This window comes from Erigeron canadensis, chromosome 5 (assembly GCF_010389155.1).
Source record: "Erigeron canadensis isolate Cc75 chromosome 5, C_canadensis_v1, whole genome shotgun sequence".
Classification (NCBI taxonomy): Eukaryota; Viridiplantae; Streptophyta; class Magnoliopsida; order Asterales; family Asteraceae; genus Erigeron; species Erigeron canadensis.
Genome location: NC_057765.1, coordinates 6,115,106 through 6,132,117, shown reverse-complemented (window position 1 = coordinate 6,132,117; position 17,012 = coordinate 6,115,106). Strand labels below are relative to the sequence as shown.

Sequence of the window (17,012 nt, the reverse complement as noted above, 5' to 3'; positions counted from 1 at the left end):
TACACATCTGAAAATCAAAGGAGGTATTGCTAAAAACCAGAAACCACAGAAGTTCTTACAGTTTCAAAATTCTTCATGTCTAGGAACTGAGTATTACGACGCAATACCGACTGCATATTCGATTCAAAAATCTCGAATGCTTTTTCAAGAGTCAACGTTCCGTCCCACATATTAGATGTCTGGTTTAAAAAACTAGTTTAGTACCATAAAAGGTGCAAAAAGAAAAAGTAAAAAAAAAAAACATAAATTAACTTTAACAAACAGCTTACAATTGTTGTGGAATACAAAAACAATCTAGTGGGTATTCCTCCATTGACCTTTTGTTCTTCAAGAAGTATGAGACTCCAAACATCAATAACAGAAGCATGCACAGGAACTCCAGGTGCCAAACTTTCCAAATGGGCACGGGTTAAATAATGGCCAGTTTTTGTTTCAAATACAAACTCCCTAACAAGAATAAACAATAAAAACATAATAAATTGAAAACATGTGAATACATATAAAAACATAGAACTGTAAAATGAAACTATAAAACTACACACGTGCAAAAGAATAAACTTACATGGCTTCACCTTGAAGAACAAAGAAACTGCCAGAAAGTTCAAACTCAAATTGCTCAAGGGACGTAGTGACATCAGTAACCATACCCTTATACGGAGAACGAAAGTATTTTGAAGGTTTTAACATCCGTTTCTTAGCATCCTCTAACTTCGCATTCTTTGCATCATCATTACCCTTTGAAGGTTTCTCCATCCGCTTCTTAACATCCTCTAGCTTCGCATTTTTTGGATCAGCATCATCCTTTTTCGACAAAGCAAAATTAGCAGAAACAGATACCGGGGAAAAACGAGTGACAATGCGATTACTAGGTTTCGGGGAAGGAGTAATGAAATCCTGAGACAGATGAAGAGAAAAACTCGGAGCATAATCTGTAGCACAACGGCCTAGTTTGATTTTAGGCACACTTTTATCAATGTTATCAAGAACCGTATTAAGAGCGGGATCATTCAACCACTCGTCTCCATTTAAACCATCATCTTCACCCGCAGAATTGGCAAAATGTTGTTTATCTTCATTTTCTGTTGACTTCTCGAAATTGGTACCATCAGGAACATCTTTTTGGTTATCAAAAACATCATCATCAGTATTCTTAGTATTCTCACAAAAACCATCAGATTTCTGATCATTACAACCCTCTTCATTACATTCAACATTACCACCATCAGCATAATCACATGGATCTTGGACATACTCATTGAATCTTTGATCATCAGCAGTTGGGATTTCAGTTTTTGAGTGTCTTAAAAATTCTTCAAACTTATCCTTCAAACCTAAAAGCTTCACATCATCAGGAAACAATGAGACCCCCTTATTCAATGTAGAATCAAGCTGAAGAACAATTTCCTGAACCTTTGAATAGATTTCCTGAAATGTAACAGAAACATAAAGTATTAAGAATGTAATAAAAAAAAATGATCCTACACGTGTGGAGTTGCTACACATGGGAAGGTAACACTTTAACATTTGTATGACAGTGCTACACCTGTGTAGGTCATAAATTACACATGTGAAGGTGATAAAAGGTTTACCTCTACAGAAGAGTCAACCGATGCACAAGTAGTGGCAAGAAGATTAACACCTTGATCAACTTCATCCTTTGATAAAGGAGGCTGCAAAGGAAGCTTACCGAAATTTCCATTAGCTTTAAGCTCCGCCTCAACTCGCTGTGCCAAGTAAATACGATTCCAGCACTTGATGGCTGGTCGTGAGCGAGGAACCGGGAAACTTTCACAAATGGTGGAATCAACATAAAGCAACTGCATCATCGTGTAAACGACGTTAAACACACAAACACATAAATAAAAGGCAAAAACGTAATAAAAACAGAATATTACTTGCAAAAACGTCATCGGCCCAGACCAATGTGTATCCTTAGGCAGTGGCCATCTCTTCTTACATCCTTCCATATGACGAATCAGAAAATCAAACCAATCAATCAACTTGATGTCGGTATCTTCTGTTATGCGGTCAAGAATTGCCTTTTGACAGCCAACAGTGTAAGCACCACTCGCATCCAAAGTGACCATCGTGCCGACAAAAAGCATTAAGAAATTAAGCTTGAACGATAAACCAACCTCATCAGAATGTTTGAGAACATGCGCAACATGATTAGGACGAACATATGCCAAACCAAAATCAGATTTCCATCGATCAGAGAAAGATTTTTCATCATCACCAACATTCTTTAATGGCAACGAAAAAAGATTTATATCACCCATTGAGATCCCGAGAATATCACGAACAGCTTCACGATTGATATTAATGGAAACAGAATCAAAAGTGATCTTCAAACCTTCTACATCTAACTTATCAACAACAAAAAAGCCTAACGAACCAGGGAGAGTGTCGAGTTTCATAGCCCGAAACCTACCGAAACCTATCTCTCTAATAACCCTTTTCTGTTGTTCTTTGATATTAGACAAAACTTCAAAAAGCAAGTTAGGAGATAACCTAGTCCTAACACTAGGAAGAATGTCAACTTTCAACTTCTGAGTCCTTTGTTTAACATTGTCTCCCTTTTTTGAACTTCTTATGGACTTTTTACTCTTAACCGACTTCTCAACAACCTTTGAAACATCTTCAGTGTCTCCCTTTTCTGGAATTCTCTTGGACTTTTTACTCTTAACCGACTTCTCAACAACCTTTGAAACATCTTCAGTACGACGTTTCTTCGACCTGTGAGAAACATCTCCTGTATCAGTTTCAATCAGCCGTTTGTTTGTTTTAACGGACTTAGAACGACTGACACTGTTGGATTTATCAGCTTCAACAGGCTTGACGATGGAAACCTTCTTCGCACGCTTTGATGACACAAAATCAGAATCAGAAGAAGACTCAGAAACGTCGGCAACCTTTTTAGAAGATTTTGATTTCAGAGATTTCGGTTTCGATACATCTTTTTCATCAGTTTTATCTTGCGGAACTATAATAAAAAAAATAAATACATATAAGCAAATAATCAAAAAGCCACAACTAGACTAAAACAAATAAACCTAAGCAATATAAGCAATTAAAATGAGAAATTTACACATGTGTAGCAAGACTTTATCCTTAGCCAATTAGATCAACAACAAATATCATAATCATTATTAAAACATCGTCAACTGCTCACAGTTAAAGATTTCTAAAAGTAACTACCTACACATATGTAACTAACTAAAAAATAAGAAATAATCAACAATGAAAAAAATACATCAACTAATAACGAATCAACAACAATAACCAGAAGAATAACAGCATAAAAATGTCTAAATAAGTAGGAATAAAAACCATCAACTACACAAAAATCATATACAATCATCAATTAAATAAAACGTAAAAATAAATGTAATGAAAAAAACCGAAATGCATACCAGGAGATTTAGATCGTTTTGCAGACCTCTTCCTCATCGTAACCCTAACTTGATCGGGAAAAAATATTTCAAACCCTAATTTCAATCGGATTTTAAAAATAAGATACTTTTCACCGGAATCTGTAGTAGTATTTGATAATACGAAGATAGAAAACGGAAATTAATCAAAAATCATGGATAAAACACGATCAAAAATGGAGAAATAACTGGCGAAGATTACTATGTGTGAAGAAGGTTTGAGAGAGAGGGGCGGAGGAAACAAGGGGTGAGGAGACGAGAGAGAGGTGTTTGATGGGGGTGGGGAAATTACAAAGATACCCTTTCAATTAGACACGGGGGAAATTTTTGATCTAATCTCAGTCGTCCAAACTTTTTGATCCAAGGGATGTGGTTAGTTCCTGGGTTCTTTTTTTTTTGTTAGTTCTTAATTTACCCTCCCTCTATATATATATATATAAACTATCAGTCCATCGTACGACCTGAAGATTAGTAAAATCATATATACCATTCTGGCTATATCTGTATGAGCTCAAATTCGACTAAAGTCATTAATTAAGTTTAGCTATTTTATACATGTATATATCGTATTATATTTATAAGGATACCAAAAATAAAAACTGTTAATATTATTATCAAACCATGTTTTTACGTTGATTGACACCTAATTGGATACGTTGCAGCTTAAGAGTACAATTTTTGTTTAATCATGAGGTAACTCATTTTTATATATTTTATATTTATATTTATATATTTTATTTTATATATAGTAAAAAGAAAGTAATGTAAAAGACTTTAAATAAAATGTTAATCTGAATATCCAATGCTTCTTTCGAAAAGCAGAACAATGAAAAAGCCATCAATCTAAATAATATTGAAATATAATATCCCTCCATTTGTAATCTAAAAAAATTGAGATACCGCCAATTTGCTCCCAAAAAATTGAAAACCCACATACATCTCTCCATTTTATTTGGATCAGCCTCCATTAGACCAAATATCCCAAAAAATTGAAACCCCATTCTTCTCTTAGACTATTAGGAGGGTAGGCATTCTCCTTTTTTTTGAATGCCCTTTTATCACTCATAAGTTGACACGTGACATTTTACAATCATTGGAGGCTTTCCCTCTTTCTTGGGGCATTCCCTCCAAGGGCGGTTTTTTTTTATTTTCTTATTATTTTTTATTTTTTAATGACCAGTTTTTAAATTTAAACTTTTTCACCTATAAATATATTCACCCTCTCATTCCAAAACCATAACTAAAAATTCAAAAAAATCCACATACCACACACACACCTATAACCATAAACTTTGGGCGAGGGAGAACACGAAATGAACAACCCATCCTATCGGACAACCGCAACCCACACGAGGCAGAGGAAAGGGGCAGAGCACGAAGGCAAACCGGGCAAGAAAAAGCACGAGGCGAATCAAGTCGTGCTCCCGTTCAATCACCCATTCGTGCTCCCATTCAAACACCCATTCAGCCTCAGCATGAACCTCGTGGGTTACACCCACGACACCTTCATTTCACCTTGACGGCGGAAATCTGTCCGACCAAACTTGAAACCAACGAACGACATGACTGATGAAGAATTCAACGAGATTTATGATGATACCATGGCTCAAATTGAAAGCGGAGAACTTCGGCCAGTTGCATATGGTCAGAACCGAATTCATTATGACGGGAGACCTGAAGGATACGAGACCGACCCTGGTGAAGAATACGTCAACGACTTTCTCTTGGAAGAGGAAAATTATTACTATGAGTACCAGCGCCGTAATGACGGTGACAGTGACATTTCATCGACCGATTCCCTTTATGGTTGGCGTTAAGTGGTTAACTCGCGTTAGTGTTTAATTTGAATTTAATTTGATTGTGTTAAGTGTTTTGTGATGTTTTAATTTCATGTGATGTGTTTAAAAAAATGTGTACTATAGAAAAAAAAAAGGGCTTTAACCATTGATAACATTTGAAAATGTCATTGATCGCTTTACCAAAATGAGTATTTGTAAAACAAAAATTTTTAGTCCCCACTTACTTAAAATTCTGATCTGCAGTGCTGATACTTGCCTTAATTTTGGTAACAAATATTCTCAATCAAATATTAACTGTGCACAGTGACTTGCAATAATTGAATCCTGAAGAAAGATCAGGAAATAAACTACCTTTCGATTGAGATTGCAACCACATAGAATTAATCAAACTAAATGACTTAAAACAATTTGTAATGATCATTGTTCACATCAAGAGGTTGCCTTGAAACTTATGAAGAATATATCATATGAAATGGACATGACTAGGTGATTATAAAAATAAGGGATAAGTATCCTGGAATGTAACAAACTTTAGACAAATGTCTATAGTAGTAAATAACTAAAGTTGTGTGTATTGTATGTAAACAACTTTAAAAAATGTTTATTGTATGTAAGAAAACATACGTGACAACCATATAGAGGTGCCACTTGTCTGATTTTAATTGGTTGAATACATTTTCTTACATACAATAAACATTATTTTCGAGTTGTTTACATACAATACACACAACTTTAGTTATTTCCTATGATAGACATTCATTCAAAGTTTTACATTACAAGATCCTTATCCCTAAAAATAACTCAAAACTGCTTCATTGACAAAATTGATTTCGACACTTCAATTGGGTGGAAAAAGGAGTTCAGGGAACTTGAAAGACTTAATTAGATGATGGGGATAAATGACCGTAAGTTTTGAATAAGCTCATTGGCGTTCAAACGCCATGCCCCAAACCAAAGGGTCACCGCCAAAAGGAGGGAATGGCTGTTGGTGCGGTGCCATGTTGGAATCGGGGTCGAGGTCACCACCCATACGTGATGCTCTAAGTCTAAAGATTATTTTGAGAGGTGTCTTGTCAACCGTGTAATGACTTTATATGGGTGATGATAAAATCACAATAGTTCTTTTATCATATACAACAAATATTTTGAAGAATTAGCTAAACTTGTAATATACAACGACAATAACTAAACTCAATCCCAGTGTAAACGAGGCATGGGGGATGGGGTGTAAAATAAACTTAGAGAGGAAGGACATTCGGCCAAATAAAGGTGACCGAAACAAAGTGAAAATAATGAGTGACCCTTACTTGTGGGCCGTGTATCACCTGAAATTAAGGAAAATAAGATAGGGTGTAAAACATAACAAGACTCATATATGAATGAAAAAATGTTATAACATGTAAAAAATACATATAATTTAATACATTCACATGTGAATTATACAAAAAAAAAATTCATTTATATATGAGTGGAAAGTTAAATAATATATGATTTAAGCAGACATTAATTTTGTAACCATATAGATTTGAAGAGACATTAATTTTATTACGATAATAACTTTTACTAATCTTTAGGCCGTTCGATAGATGGATAGTTTCAAATATATATATCAAAGCTAAATATCAAAATAAAAAATAATAAAACAGGTAAAAAAAATAAACAAAACATGAACAAAACAAATTTAAAAGAATTAAAAACCGTACCCTTTTGTAATTGAAAAATAAGTCATAATCAAACTACAAAAGACAACAACTAAATTAAAAGAGATGGAAAAATAAATATATTATAACATAACAATTCAATATCAAAAAATAAACAAAAAACAAAATTAGAGTTGATTATATAAAAAAACCATATGTTTTTTTTTTTTTTTATAAATTTTACTTAACTTGATTATATTGTTGGTAGAGCTCAGAGTAAAAAATAAATAAAACTTGTAATTTTGACCATCTAAAATCAAAATCCTTTAAATCTTAACCATTCAAATTGAAAGTCAACTTTAACTAATTATATATAATAACTATTTTATTTTAAATAATTTAAATGTATATTCTTGTAATTATATATGGTATTTATTTACTACATGCAAAATTATTTTCAAATGACTGTACGTCTATACCACAGGGCACAAACAACATGGATACAAAAGCCCAAAATAGATGATTAAAGTCATATCTTCTATCTGTTCTATATCATTACGAAAAGCACAACATGTTCATTTCAACTTAAAATGTCAAAAATTTTAATAAAAAGATGAAGAAATAATATGCTTTTTACATTAAATTTAAAAATCAAACTTATTTTCTTTCCAATCGCAACAAGTATTTAATGTTTTTTTCTTTTTGGAAGAAGTTATTATTACTTTAAACTTTAACTAAAGTAAAAAAAAAAAAATTTAAAAAGAAAGCTATTAAATTTTAATTTATAAATTAATATAAATTCATTAAGCTATATAAAAGGAGTTTTTTTTTTTGAACATTAAAAGATATAACTTTTATTGCAATCAAACTAGCGAGCAACTATGAGTTACATAGCAATAAAGCAGGGAAAGTAACAAGTAATTGATTAAAAGCTAAACTATTCCATTGGTGCCACGTAATGTATAGTGAGGAAGATCTATTGGATAACCAAAAAAAGCTTGTCGTCTTGAGGTCTTTGAAGGCAAAACGAGTGGATGGTTGTTTGTTGTTGAAGATTCGGTCGTTCCTACACTTCCAAATATAAATATTTGCTTAGTTATGAACGAACATGAACGAAACCCTTGTTCATTCATTTACGTTTGTGAACATTCGATAATCTGTTCGTGACCGTTCGTTCGTTTATGTTCATGAACCGTCGTTCGTGAACAATATTCGTGAACAATACTTTGTTTATGTTCGTGAACATTTGTTCGTTATGTTCATTTACAAATATAAATATTTGCTTTATATAATATATATTATTAATACCTAACTATTTAAGAAAAAATTTAAATAAAAGTACTTAATTTATAAATATTTCGTTCGCTTGTGTTCGTTCATTAGTGTTCGTTCGTTTGTGTTCGTGAACACTCATTCATGAACACAAACGAACGAACATGAACAAGCATTTTGTTCGTCAATCTGTTCGTGAACCGTTAGTTAAACGAACGAACATGAACAAGGTCACGTTGTGTTCGTTCAGTTCGTTTACAGCCCTAACCCCGGGTGACCCGATAAATATATATGTTGATGGGTTGAGAGGTCAAATAAGTTGATTTTGGGTTAAGTGGGTTGATTTTAGGTCAAATTGGTCAAACGTGTTATTGTTGGGTTAGGTAGGTTGGCATATCAAATGGCTTAGTATTGGGTCAAGATTGGGTGGTTTGCATATCAAATGGGTTGATTTTGGGTTTGGTGAATCAAATGGGTTGGTATAAGTATCATATAAATTTAAATATTTTTGATTTGACGGGTTGACTTATTAACCCAAAAATTCAACCTGACCCCAACCCAAAAAAATCAAGTTGGAGGGTTACTGGGTCGAGATTTCACAACCTTAACCCAACCCAGATTTTTGATTCGGTTTCAAGTCGAATTTCCTGTAAGGTCAAGTATTGATAATCTTAATTAATATATAATAACCCGACTCTATATATGTTATATCGAAAAATGTACAAAAATAAGTTTAATGGGTAACCCAGTTACCCACCGGGTATTAATCTAGTTAAAGATAGGAAGGAGGGGAATAATATGAACAAAAATGATTAATAAAAATTTAGGTTGTATGTTGAATAAATTATTAGGAAAGTTTTAAGGATACTATATATCATTGAAACTTAAAAAGATTTGTTTTGATAAATAAAGATTTATTTATAGTTTTAAATATAATTTTTTATTTAATAAGTAGGTAAAAAAAAAAAATCTAGAAAAAAAAAAATCTAGAATAAAGGATAGAGCTTTAGAGTAAATAGGAGAGAGTTTGGGTCAATCTTCTCTTTTAGTTATAAATCAGATAACACAAAAATCAGAAATAATTCATTTTTTGGAAAATATGTTTCTTGATGGATGAGTTACTTTGATCGAGTAATCCGGGTGTTGATCTCGACGGTCTTTGATGTGAACACAGGCTCAAGTTCAAATCAGGAGTCAACTCGTGTAGTTGTTTTAGCCTACCCTCTTTCCTATCATTCATGTATCATTCTTTGTTCACATCTTATGCATTTTAATGGCTAATTAGGATCATTCAGGGATTACTGGAATCTCATCCTAGTGGTATCACCCGAAAACCTTATACATATATACCCCTATAATTAAGGAAAACTCATATTTATTGTTTCATGTGAGATTTGAAACCAAGAACTCGCCATTATTAAAATTATCCGGTGTCTTACCTCAACAACTTGAACTAAAGGTCATTGACTTGTGTTTTAAGATGACCCTGAACTAAAAAGGCAACAAAAATTTTGACCCTTAAAATAACTAGAGTCTCTTTAATAACCAACCACAAACAAAATTGCAGTTCTATGCATTTTATTGAGAGTGAGATATGCCCATTCCATCTTTCTCAAAATGAATGGATTTTTCATGAAAGACATTTGAAGATAGCATTGATATTCTTTTCGTTTAGCATAAACTTATGAATTATGTGAAGAATGTTGCAATTGAAGAGAATAGTATATGAGTGCAAGTTTGATCTTGGAAACAAGGTTTTTTGTACATATTAGTCCAATGCTTGATGAAAAATGCGGAAGAAACAAGCAATAGACGTATGTACATATATGTGTGTTTTCACTTCTTATGAAACTTGTTAAACGAATGATGCGTACTTATGTAGCACTCAACAATTGGATGATCAAATCGTCCACGATACGTGATAACAATATATGACGTTGATTGAAGGTTTCTGATTATTACTTGTGATGTGCTTTCCTGTAAAGAACTATCCTAGCAATTCTTCATACCAAGTACAAAGAAACACCGATAAATACCGCAACCACACGATGTTCTAGTTATGGACAACTTTTTTATCTTGACAAGTTAGGTATAGAAATGACTAAAAGACCATGCCAATGAATCTATATAGCTTAAAAATTGAGTTATATATGATCTATCAACTAGAGATTATAGGTATTCTAGGAGAGCTATGTACCGAAACTTTAAGCTATGGTTATATTCCACTTGTTGCAAAAATAGAAACTTGAAAAGATTGAAAGTTCTATTGTTTACAAAATTGAGGTATGATGCATATATCATATCTACTTTTCATGTATGTTTGTACCCAAGTACAATTGATTACTCACAATGATTTGAGTCCATGTGATCAAGATGCATTTCATATTGAAATTGTGTTTTTTGATTGTCTCATGACAGCAAAGTCACTCAAAGAAACACAAAATAGTATAGAATGCATCTTGACAATAAATAAAAACATAACAATGTTTATAATAATAAATATAAAAAAGTAAAATTCTTGAAGTATTTTAGATAAAATATGATCTGACAAGCTAACATTTTTCTTTAAAAAAAAAGTTGTTCGCTAAATTATGATGTTAACATGACTATATAATTATTTTCAAAGAAAAATAGTACCCATATTATATTATTGAGTTTAGAGCATATTGATAGTTCATTTTTTAATACATTATTTTCTTCGGACACATCAAGTAATTATATGTCTATCCGACATTTCATATTTTTATGATATTGCCGGAACATCATATTTTAATATTTCACGATGATTAAATGAAAATCCTATCAATTTTGACATTTTTTCTAACATTGCAAGTAGATCTCACAAATTTACATTTTTTCTAATATTGCAAGTAGATCTCACAAATTTCATTCATGGCTTTACTCATTTAATAAATTTTCTTGAGTTAACGAGAAGTCTATGACACTACACAAGTTTGTTAATCTTATATTAATTAACTAGACAAGAAAGTATGAAAATTAATTAAAGAACAAGAACAAGAGTGAGAATTCAAGAACACAATCATGCAAGTGTAATCATATGTATCATTGAATAAACAATGAATACATGATCGATATTACAACTTGACTTATAAGCATGCAAATGAAATTATAGTTGTTAAGTTTAGACTAACTAGAAACTCTAACGATTACAATTAAGAGATATGAAAGACACAATTTTTAAGTGGCAAACACTTTGTGGTGACAAAACACACGTGTTGTAGGTGCCTGTGTTGCTTTATATATGGGAAGAACTAGAGCAACATAACTGTGTATTGATGTTGAAGGGATGGTGGTTGTCAATTCCTCATTGGTCTGAAGTCCTTGCGACAGACACATCTCATCTTCTTTACCAAACCTGACATGAAAGAGAAATCCACTCTTTTCTTTCCAACTACGCACACCTTTGTTATATAAGGTACATTACCGTTGGAACAACCACTATGTAACTCTTGTCTTTTTCTTGTTTAAATTCTTCCCGCCTTGACTAACAATTTGGATAAGGATGCATTGTTGGCAAAGAGTCACTGGACTCGCTGATGAACTCTCATCAGTGACCAAGTCTGGTCAGCGAATCAGTGACTCAACAGTCTATGTAACCTCGTACTTATTTTCCAAAGTCTTTGAAGAAAGTTAAAAATGGTTATTGATACACCTTTGTGACACTGGCCATTTTTACATCCTTTAAAACAATCTATTGGCTGAAAAGTCATAGATAAAACCAGTTTAGAGATAAGCTTTGTACATCTCTCGTTGACAAATGGGAAATCCTAAAAATAGTAATCGTAATTTTTAGGTCACACAATTAATCATTTTGATTTTTAGCCGTGTATTTAAATGGATTATTTTTATCCGAATATCATTCTTTTTTGAACAAACACTAAGAACACGAACACCATTTTATACTTCTTCCAATCTCAAAAGACTGAAAACTCACTTTCTCAAACCTAAGCATCCCTTTCACAAACCAAAGCATTCCTTTTTTCACATTCCAAACTAATATCATTGTACTTCAACCGATATTGCATGATGAATGTGGTTCTCATATATATCATGAGGGGATAAAAGAGAGCTAAAATGGTTGAAAGAATGAAACAACATAGAAAGAGTTCAAGAATGATTTATGAGATTATTCAAGAAGGATTTAATTATAAGATTATGATATAAAAAAACAATGAGTGTGAGTACGTAGAAGCATGAAAGAAAATGTAATTACATTACACATACTAGATCTAATCCACCAATAAACCTTCAATCAAGCTCAAACTAATTCATTACAATGATTATCGTATTCCCGTATCCCACTCTCTTTTTATATATATACATACATAGAAACTAATGAAAAGTGCACCAAAATGTATATAACTAAAATCGAAAAGTTATAGTGTACATGAATTATCGGAAACCTCTATTGTATGTACGAACTTAGTAAAAATGTTCAATTTTTGTAAAATGATATATGTGCCACCTCATATGAGCTGCCACGTGCAAGTTTTTGATTCGTTAGTCATAGTTAGTTACATAACATGAACCTTTTTATAAAGTTCATACATACAATAGAGATTCTGATAGTTTGTACACACTATAACTTTTCGATCTTAGTTATTTACATTTCACACACTTATCTTTAAAAACTATGAACAAAATTGTTTTCCATGCAAAATATACTCGTGATACGAAATTTTACTCGTACTACGTTTGGACAGTTATTTGTCAAACTTTTAATTACATGTAACAAGCATAACTTTAATTACATGTAACAAGCATAACTTTATGTTGTTTTCTAAAAGCATTCCAGCAACGATGTCATTTTCTTTACTTTTTCTTATCTAATTTCAATCTCTATATAAAGCTACTGATCTCAATTATATCATGCACTTCTCAACTCGTATTACCATGAGTTTCCTTAATCTACATCAACCTGATCAAAATGATCTCACATCATCATCATCATCATCTTCTTCTTCTTCTTCCTTTTTGTCTTCGTTGCAAAACGCAGATCAACGTGTTTTCTCATGCAGTTATTGCCGAAAAAAGTTCTACAGCCCACAAGCATTTGGAGGCCACCAAAATGCGCACAAGCTAGAAAGAACCTTGGCCAAGAAAAGCCGAGAGCAGAGCTTAGCTGCTAGACATCAGCCAGGGTCGAACCATGTATCATCTACGTGGGATTCTAATGGTTCGACCCATGATGGACACGTTCAACCCTCAATGGTACTTGAGGTTCAACATCAAGAACGGTTTGATTCGACCCTCCATAAGGGTGAAAGTGATCTTGACTTGTCCCTTAAACTTTGATCAAGCTAGCTACTCCTTTGACCACTAATGTGATATAGAACATGATAATTTATATGTTCCAATAAGTTTTATTTGGATTTTTAAAGTATATAGACCGATATCTATATATATCTATGATTACTGTTATATATATCATCCAACACATAAACCTACAAACTTATACAATACAATTAGAAGAGTCACTCACTCATACTCTCCTTACATTTTATCAATTCACTCATTATTTTATTTTTAACAGAATTTTCATAATTAGATCTTCTAGCAAGTTGCTAGAATCAAATGTACAAATAATGAATCATAATTAGTTATTACACAAAGGGGTGCAAATCCAATTTGTCCAACTAGTCCTAAAACATTTACTTCTGTTTAGAGCCATTTAGAGAAAGAAGCCAATCTGATCAAATGCACTTGTATATATAGAGAAATGATAAAATGTAACACCCCGCTAAAGCGGAATATACGGGATGCACAGACAAGTACAAATGCACACAGTACAAGTTCAACACAGCCATTAAGATTAGTCAAAGATCAAGAGAACAAAGTCATTACAAATCATAATTAAGTCTAGATCAGAAGTACAAATGTTGTTACGGAATATAACTGAATCAGAATAGCCAAATTCATGGGACAGAACAATTGTCTCATAGAACAGTACTTGAACTGGAATAGCAATAAGGCCTTCATAGCTCCAGGACTTGTATGCACGAACCGTCACCAAAAGGATGAGCTTAGAACGGAAGACTCTTATGCTAAAGATCTAGTACCTAGCCTGAAAAGCATGTAAGTTCGAAGGTTAACTACGAAAGTAGTTGGTGAGATTCACATAAAGTACTTTATAAATATACATAGTACTGGTATGCATAAAAGTCAAGTCATATAGTCTGAACGGCTGTCAAATGTACCTTGCTGTAATAACAATAGTTTAGAATCTGTAATGTACTTAATATGTATGTCTATTATTACTGCTAATCCGCTTGGCCATAATGAGCTATGATAAATCAGGGAACTCATGTACTCAGATAGTCTATAAGTATGAACTAGGTCAGAACCGGTGACCAGAACATGTGATCAGATCAGGTGATCAATAAGTCTAGGTAATATGCATTCTCCTGTCCTGAGGAGAATGAGGATGGGCCTACCCTAACAGCGCTGTCCATATACCCACGGTCCATTCCCAGAACTGGTGGGAGATGAATTGATAGCAGTAAATCATAGGTCTCGTACATAGACTACAAGTACATACAAGAATGTATTCAAGATCCTGCCCATTCAAGATCTAGAACACACATTTAGAAAATAAGTATCATAACATAAATAGTCTGTCTGTAAATAGTCTGTCTGTACGTAGTCTGTCTGAAAATAGTCTGTTTGTCTCAAGATAGTACATAGTACAGTCAAGAAGATATATATATATATATAAGTCTGTATATATATAAGTACAAAATAGTTTTCATGCTTTTCAGTCCCCGATAAAGAACTTTTAAAAATGTACGAAGAGGGAATAAGTGAACTCACAGTGATCTGGTACAATATAGAGAACTAGTACAGTGAACAAGTACAAAGATAGATAAGTATATCTATCGAGATCCAATTACGCCTTGCCGAACTCCTATGCACATAATAACTATATAGAAGTACATGTATTAGTCTAAGTGATTATTCAAATCACAAATGTCCTTGATGAACTGATGATTTGGTCCTTTGAACATTTTTACTCAAAATAGTTTTAACTGGACTTTACGTACATGAACTGAACGAAGGTGAGCCTTAAGTCGGTTTGAACTGAGCTGAACGAATTTAGACCTTAAATTCGTTTGACTGAACCTTACGAATTTAATCATTAAATTCGCATGAACTGTTAGACGAAGTTGACTTTATTTTCGCATGAACCCCTTAAACGAATTTGTCTTTTATTTTCGTATGATCTGAACGGGTACGAAAATGGCCCCTAAATTCGCAAGCATTATTAAGTTCGTTTAATGACAGTAACATTTGAAATTTCATTTATGAAAACGAATTTAAAATTCGTTTGGAGAGAAACGAACATTATTTTCGTTGGAAGATACATAGACTGGACTTCGGGTGAGGGAAAAAGGGCTTATAAATTCGTTACAATGGGAAACGACCATTAAGTTCGTTTGGGCTCAATATTGAACGAAGTTATTTGTTAATTTCGTAAGGTGTGGATCTAAACTTAAGCTAATTTCGTTTTGAGCATGATAAATTCGTTTGATGATGCAGGCATACGCATCATAAGACTGAACTTTAACAAAATCACGGGTTTTGAAGATCAAGACATGTTACGACCCAAATTTGATCACAAAACAGTTACTAGACTTATTTAAACATAAACCCATCAATCTTTAACACGATTTTGACATCAAAATCGACCAAATCATCAAGAACACAAGTCTAAAAGTTTATTTTTAATTTCATCAAAACATAAGATTTGTTGTTGTTACCTCAAAACCGATTACAGAAACACGTCTTGATGATTACCAGGAAGCTAATGATATCAAAGATTTCACCCAAACCAACCAAAATCAGGAGATGAATTTAGTGTGTGTTTTAAGGTGTGGGGAGTGTGTGAAGAGAGGTAGGAGATGATGAATAGTAAACTTTTAGGGTTTTACACTTTCTATTTATACCTTACCATAAAAATGAAATTTCACAACTACAAGGACCATTTTGCAATTAATTTAGGCTGAACTCTTTTAGGAACTTTTAACATTTACGAACCGAACTTATTATATTATTGCACGTAATCACAAACTCGTCGTACAATATTAATATTTAGATCCAATTGAAGTTCATATAAGCTCATAATGAACATCTAAAGTACGTCTAGAACTCATATAAGTTAAACTGTCTGGCCGATCCAGTGGCATATGTACGTTTCTAAGAACTTAAATAGAACATTTCTGGGACGGTTGTTACATTCTCCCCCACTTGGAAGATTTTGTCCTCGAAATTAAGAGTCTCGTCGGTCAAAAAGATGAGGGTACTTCTTCTTAATGAAGTCCTCGCGTTCCCAGGTGTCATTATACCCGTGTCTAGCACTCCAACGTACACGAACTAGGGGTACGCGGCTTTGTCTTGTCTGCTTAGCATCTTTGTCTACGATTTCGATAGGCTCTTCGGTGAACTCGAGCCCTTCGTCTATGTGAACATCCTTAACAGGAATGATGGTTGGGTCGTTAGCCATGCACTTCTTAAGATTGGATACGTGGAACGTGTCATGAACATTGCCGAGCTCTAACGGTAGTTCCAGTTTGTACGCTACTGGTCCTACACGTTTAATGATCTTATATGGTCCTATGTACCGAGGCGCCAACTTGCCTCTCTTGCCGAACCGGGCAGTACCTTTCCATGGGGAAACTTTCAAAAGAACTTTGTCGCCCACCTCGAACTCAAGAGGTTTACGGCGTCTGTCTGCATAGGATTTTTGTCTGTCTTGAGCTGCCTTAAGCTTTTCCTTGATAACAGCTATCTTGTCTAGGGTGGTCTGCACAACTGGAAGCCTCATCCAGCTCCTTTCACCGGCGTCTAGCCAA

General features: G+C 33.3%; 1 protein-coding gene across 1 annotated transcript; it reads left to right on the top strand.

Annotated features, from left to right (window-relative positions):
* The first annotated feature begins 13,056 nt into the window (after nucleotides 1-13,056).
* LOC122601083 (zinc finger protein 2-like) lies at nucleotides 13,057-13,458 on the top strand. The gene has a single exon (XM_043773856.1). It carries the CDS (start codon nucleotides 13,057-13,059, stop codon nucleotides 13,456-13,458), a length of 402 nt encoding a protein of 133 aa, XP_043629791.1.
* The last annotated feature ends 3,554 nt before the right edge of the window (nucleotides 13,459-17,012 follow it).

Excerpts from the sequence above, each read along its gene's own strand:
- LOC122601083 (XM_043773856.1), top strand. The coding sequence starts at position 13,057 with ATGAGTTTCCTTAATCTACATCAACCTGATCAAAATGATCTCACATCA.